The sequence below is a fragment of the Pinus tabuliformis genome, chromosome Q (assembly GCF_031772625.1).
Source record: "Pinus tabuliformis cultivar Carrire ecotype Pingquan chromosome Q, CPIR1, whole genome shotgun sequence".
Lineage (NCBI taxonomy): Eukaryota > Viridiplantae > Streptophyta > Pinopsida > Pinales > Pinaceae > Pinus > Pinus tabuliformis.
Window position 1 is genome coordinate 1,149,374,656 of NC_142296.1, and position 6,551 is coordinate 1,149,381,206.

At 36.4% G+C, this 6,551-nt stretch overlaps 1 protein-coding gene across 1 annotated transcript; it reads right to left on the minus strand.

Moving 5' to 3' along the window:
- Positions 1-1,501: 1,501 nt before the first annotated feature.
- Positions 1,502-6,238, minus strand: LOC149223682 (low molecular weight phosphotyrosine protein phosphatase-like). Its single transcript, XM_089387971.1, has 4 exons — positions 6,181-6,238; positions 3,142-3,254; positions 2,901-3,036; positions 1,502-1,665 (listed from the first exon to the last, which is right to left on the minus strand). Exons 1-4 carry the CDS (start codon positions 6,236-6,238, stop codon positions 1,502-1,504), a joined length of 471 nt encoding a protein of 156 aa, XP_089244097.1.
- Between the last annotated feature and the right edge of the window lie 313 nt (positions 6,239-6,551).

A 6,551-nucleotide genomic window follows, 5' to 3' on the forward strand; every position in this document is an offset into this window, starting at 1 on the left:
TAAAGAGAGAACCAACCTAAAAAAAATCTCAGATCTTATCACACTAAAACTTCACCATAATTGAGCAAAGATGAGTTCTCATACCACTGCTTGAGGGAAGCTTTTAAGAGCTCCAAGGTTGCAAGCCATCAACACGGTAACTGTCCATTTGATACCTCACAGCTTCGTTGCTCCCTTTCTCCATCTGACTGTAAAAATGGCTTCCTCCATGGTATGATTATTGTAAGGATGCTTTGAGACAACAATATCAAGGAAATTTTCCAAAATTAACAAAGGATCAACAAGTTGTAGCTAGGCATCCATCCAAATGTTGTAAACACAATTTGGGAAAAGCCTGTGGGAAAGTTACTTGGGTACGAGGCCATTCATTACAGATTCCTTGTATCCTAACTCCCTAACCAAAACAATGTGCCAAATTCCAATTCTATGAGACTCATTGGGCTTGATCTGGTATCTGGCAGGAAGTGTGAGAGTTGCATTGTCCATAAACATGAAGAAACAAACGTTTTCTGCTGTGATTTTCCTAACATTCTTGGGTTGCTTAATCTTGCATAGGCTCCAAATATAGCTGAAATGACCACAACCTCCTTGCATTGTTCCATGGCCTTCCTGTCTTCTTTAGACACAAGAAATCCTAGGGTATGGAATTGGCAAAACCACAAGGAAAATCAGTCCTTTCAGAATAATTGAAATACCTTTTTCTTTCCTTCACATCTAGGTTTCCAACGAAGGTCACTAGACCTACTGCTGAATTGGGGTTTTCAGGTCCTTTCATGTACTATAGCCGAGATTTACCAAATAAGTCTTCTTTCTGAATCTGATGAACAATAGCCGAGACTGCCATCAACAATGAAACATAGTTTTATCCTGATTGATTTTATAGACATGCATGCCATAAGGTAATGTTTCTTGATAGATCTCTCAAATTGTTAAATATGAGGATCTCTGATTACCTGAAAATTGAGAATATAAGTGGCAAGACTGATTCACCATGGTTGTATCTTTCCTGAGAAAATACTTCTCCACTCCATAATCTGAAGGGTATTTGAGGAACTGCATTGCAGAAGACAATAGAAATTGTATATTAATACCCATCATGATTGAACCTTTCAGGACTCATATAAGCACAAGTGCCCACAAAGGAATTGCACTGGGCCAAAGTGTGAGCCAACACAGTTCTGACACCGAAATCGACAATCTTGACTTCTCTTATTGATCAATAAATTGGAGGGCTTTATATCATGGTGAACAATTTTGTTCTGGTGCAGGTAATGCAAGCCCTTGAGCACCTGATTGACAACCTCAACCAAATAGTGTTCTCGGATTTTCTTGTGGGTCTGAAGAACTTGCACAAGGGTTCCACCATCCATGTAGTCCAACACAAAAGAGACTTATATATTTGTATCGTCCCAAATCAACATCTGTCCTCACATCGCACTTCCTTTAATAAAAACTCGGTCACGATGGTGCACATGCAAGCCTATACAACTTATACCAAATTTTAGTTCAGGATTGCGTTGACAACGAAGAGCTTCTTGGAAAAATTCTTTGTTTCTATTTGAGTTAAAAATGTTTTCATGGCGTACACCGAGTTTGGATACCAACTATCCAGAAGAGCACGTTTCATTGTATTTTCCTTCATTTCCGGTATAACCAAAATCACCACTGAAATTCACATGGAAAAACAATTCAGTCACTATCAACTCCATTAAATGAAATACACATATTAGATACAGGTGCACATTCTCTATCATCTCATATTGGCAGAGGCAGTAAAAATGACTTCAATTATTGAGAAGTAAATCAGTCATCTAATCCAATCTATTACAAAATTAATACCCATGGCATCCATCAACATCATGGATTGGTTAAATTTGCAGTTATGGATCCTCCCATATTCTATTATTTCATGATCCTTCACAGTTTAAAAAATTGATAGCTTCTGCAAGCTGTAATCTTAGCAGCCAATCAAATTTGAAATGAATTAATACAATCAAACAGAATATGTAGCCCACATTCTGTCCAAATACGATTTGCAGGCTCTGGATTCATAACCCAAAGAAATTTGCAGGTCCAAAGGAGTCTCTTTGAAAATGCTTTGATTGACTTTGTAAGAGTATCAATCTTAATTTTTTATTGTATTAAAAATGGTTCATTCGAACATGTGAATCCTCACTTTGGGTGTCATCATGTCTCTTACATATGCAAATGGCAACTGATCTTGACGATTGAAGATTTCTAATTCATTGAATAACATGCAAGAAAATAACTTCATTGGAAGGGTGTTCTTTCTCAATATTAGTGCAGTATCAGGCACATCTATAATGCCAACAACAACACACAAAATAAAAACTAAGTTAAAGAGAGAAAAAACCTCAAAACAAATCTCAGATGCTATCACACTAAAACTTCACCATAATTGAGCAAATATGAGTTCTCATACCACTGCTGTAGGGAAGCTTTTCAGAGCTCCAAGGTTGCAAGCCATTGGCACAACAATTTTCCATTTGATATCTCATAGCTTCTTTGCTCCCTCCAATTTCTCCATCTAACTATAAAAATGGCTTCCTCCATGGTATGAGTATCACAGGGAAACGATAAAGAATACCAAATGTAACCAATTACCTGGCCAAGACAATAAAGGCCTTGTGCGTTCTGGCACTAAAGGATAATTTTCAATATGTTGCTACAAAATATATCCATCCCATGTTATTAATTTAATTTTGCACACAACTTAGACACTGATTAGAAGCGTATGTTAACAGTAGCATAGAAAACTTTAATGTACATTTTGTTAAATTTAACAATAGTATTGGCTTATTAGATTTGGTTTGGAGAAACTTAGCAAATGAAACTGAAAATTTTGGGAGCTTTATATGCCATTTATGATTTTTATTTACCTTTCTTCTGCTTGTCCATTGCAAGTATTAGATCAAACTCTTTAAAGTTTGTAGGTGATATAGACCTTGATATAGAAGTTATCTCTATTCCACATTTCTTCGCTGCATTCTTCATCCTGGGATCTGCAGGATTGCCCTTCAAATAATTTCAACATATTAATACGTGATGCCCATTTATTGCAATATAATAGACAAAAATACCAATTCAATTAGACTTGACCCATGATAAGCTAGAACCTACCTCATGGTAGTCAATAGTTCCAACAGAGTCAATTTTGAATGTTGATGTCACTCCCCTTTTTTGCACACCATCACCAAATATAGCCTCTGCAGTGGGACTCTGATAAATGTTGCCTTCCAAGAACAAGAATAAAAAGAGATTATTTTCCTAGACAGATTAGAAAATATTTTTTCAACTACTTAAGATATCTAAACTTGCAATGCTTTTATCATCCCCAATTGCAACAATAGGAGCCAATAACAAATCATTATCCTTGAAAAATTAGATAACAATTTTTCCACAACAAATAATCATTATCCTTCTTGACACTGATATGCATCACGGCCCTGAAAAATAAATCATGAGCATTGAGATATCAATGATAACTAGCTATTAGAATTTCTACCTTGTAAAGGACTGAAGTAATGCATAACTCTACATGAAATATTTAGTTACCATGAATTGTTAATGATTCTACAAACTTTTTATGAAGACATTTATAGTGGATATTATCTCATGTGATTATTCTTTTTGTTCCATTTTCTACCAAGTTGAACTCATGATTAAATATTAAAAGATGTCTATCATTATAAACTCAACAACTTATGTAAACATGAAGTGGGCTGAAATATTTAAATAAAACTGAAATGCATCACTTAGCACTAAAAACAGAACTATGGAAACCCAATCCTTGGCCCTGGATTCCAATAAAATGTTTTAGCTAGATTTAATGACTGAAAACACAAACATTGAGCGCAGAGAGCATAATGAGCCAAACTCCTAGGTGACCGACTCCGGTTTGACATGAAATTGACAACCAAAAAACACACAAGAATAATCTAGAAAATAAATATTATGGAGAGACCTTACGGAAGCAGTAAATTGACGATTGAACTTAGAAAGTTTAGGCAATTGGAAGTAGCAAACAAAGTGATCATGTCAAGAGTTGGACCCTTGCTTCAATGGCCCTCCACACACCACAACCTTTGATTTGATTTCTTCCTTAGAAGCAGAGGGGCTTCTTTGTTAAAGGATAAGCCCTATTCCATTAAGATTGATTATCAAAGAATATACTTTTAGGGGTTGTATGATGGGGAAAATAGTTGAGACAAAGCCAAGGCTTTTCTGAGGTGAGATTTCCCTTCCTCTGTCTTTCGCATTCAAGGCTGGCCCTCGATGTAATGCTCTAAGTTACCAGAAAGAGAAATACTAAATACACCAAATATAGAAAGGCAGTGTGGTTCAAAAGTATAATAATGATGAGACACATCTACAGCTCTTTAGAAATAGGAAAATATCTCCTAATAACCAAATGATTGAAAAATCATACACAACTGTGTGAGAAGGGCTATAATAATCTCCTGTATATAATAATTAGGCCCTCCTTATTCATGAGGACCCAGTTCCCTGTTAATGTACAATTTCTTTAGCTTGTGTCATCATGGAAAATTTGTACCCTAGCTAACAACCCCAACTGCCCCACAACTTACACCTAATCAAGAGTTGGATTTTAGCCCCTAGACTCCATACTAATTTCTCTAGCTATCGTAAAAACTGCCAGGATTTTGCCAACAGTTGGTCCTCAAACAACAATGAAAATATTTAATGGTATTTCTATGCTCGGTATAAATATTTAAGGCTGTTAAAATATATTATCGTAGAGTTACTATCTGTATGATTATTACTTACCTTGATGGGACTTTGAGAATTTGAAAACGTGTAAAGATCCACAAACTGAAAGCTCTCGGATAAACCAAAAACATGACATAGATTGAATGGCAATGGACATGATAAGAAGCATGCTTATTGTGGCAATCAAAGCTATTCTACCTATGAGTTCCAAAATAGATCTAAGCATTGTTGTTTGATAAGGCTAACACCAATAATAGTCCCTGGGCATCTCAATCGACGGTGGATGTTATATAAAGTATTATGTAAAGTTTGTGGTTAAAAATCTTTAATTAAATTTGTGGATGGTGTGTGGGAGCGTGGATAGATTCACCTAAAAGTTATAGTGATAGCAGTCACAATTGACTCCATATCATGCGAGTACAAACCCGTACCCCTTGCAGGCACATTAGGCTAGTTTGAAACTCGTCAGAGAGATGGTTGTCCAATTATGGACAAACAATGATAAATATGTAGTCTATCACAGTAATATCATTTTGTATAAAGGTAGCCAAATGAGCTATCTTAATTTTTCTTATGGTTCCACAATGTTGGTTGTTACCCTACATTAGACTAGTTTAGCCTAATTGGTGGATTCCATATATTTCTGTAGTAAATGTGTACTAAATGTCATCGGATGTTCAGGAAACTATACATCCTAAGTTTTAATAATCCTTAAATTAGAGGTATATATTGCAGTCATTATTTTTCATGTTTGAGCTGCACTGCTTTGAGCTCAAACTTAACTCTTTGATTATCAAGCACCCACCCTGGCTTGAGAGGTCACACCCATAGCATTAATAGCCTAAGGGGATATTGATTCACTAGTGAGGTTGGTGAAGTGTTAAGTTGTCCACCAAGCTTTCTCACTGTGGGCTACCCCATCCATATGGCACCAAGGAATGAGGCCAGGTATCAGTCGAAGAATGCAGCCCCTCACATCATGTTTCTTCTTGAAACGCTCAAAAGGGTAGAAGAAAATTTCTATGTCCTAACGGGACATTCGCTGGTATTTAGGCATTACTAAAATTTGCTCTCTATAATCATTGGGTGGATTGTAAGACTGTAAAAATCTCCAGTGCCAATTTATTATGATTTGTTCTAATAGAAACATAGATGAGAAAATGGGTCAGGGTTTTTAAGAATATAGAAGCTATGGAGAACCTAGCTCCTTTAGTTGAATTGAATAGAACTACAAAATTTAGTTCGCTCAAGTCAGGCATGATACAAAGAATTGTGCTTGGCTTCAGGCTTTGGATCTTTAGTGTACAATATACTATAATCTTCTACAATTGGATGGCTGACAATAATGGTAGACGTTATGGAAGCATCATCGTGAACAATGACCGATACCAAACTCACTTGTTGAATCATTGGATGGATGGTACTCACCAAGGCAAACAAAGAGAACTCCAAAAGGCTTGAAGGTTGCATATGAATTAGATGCCATGGCCCTCAATGCTTCTCTTTGTCCTCCTAGTCTCCTACAAGTTCAGATTAAGCCTCCAAACTTTTGGCCTGAAAAGAGATGATAAGTTGTGCTAAAAATGGGTGAAGGTGCAACAACTTGGGAGGGAGAATCTTTTAGAGAAAGAATGAACTGAGAAAGAATGGGTGATGAATAAGGCGTCACACCATCAGCTTCATCTGCCACCCATGGATTGATAAATCCATGTAGTTCTTGGAGCGAGAGTATTCCTTTGTCAATGTAGACCCGTATTTCGATTGTGTCGATTGGTCATTGTCATCCATAAACTGATTAC

Excerpts from the sequence above, each read along its gene's own strand:
- LOC149223682 (XM_089387971.1), bottom strand. The coding sequence starts at position 6,238 with ATGGCATCTAATTCATATGCAACCTTCAAGCCTTTTGGAGTTCTCTTT. Across the intron at positions 3,037-3,141 it reads GAACTATTGACTACCATGAG|GGCAATCCTGCAGATCCCAG; the intron begins GTAGGTTCTAGC and ends AATTATTTGAAG. Across the intron at positions 1,666-2,900 it reads AATGGACAAGCAGAAGAAAG|TGGTGATTTTGGTTATACCG; the intron begins GTAAATAAAAAT and ends TGTGAATTTCAG.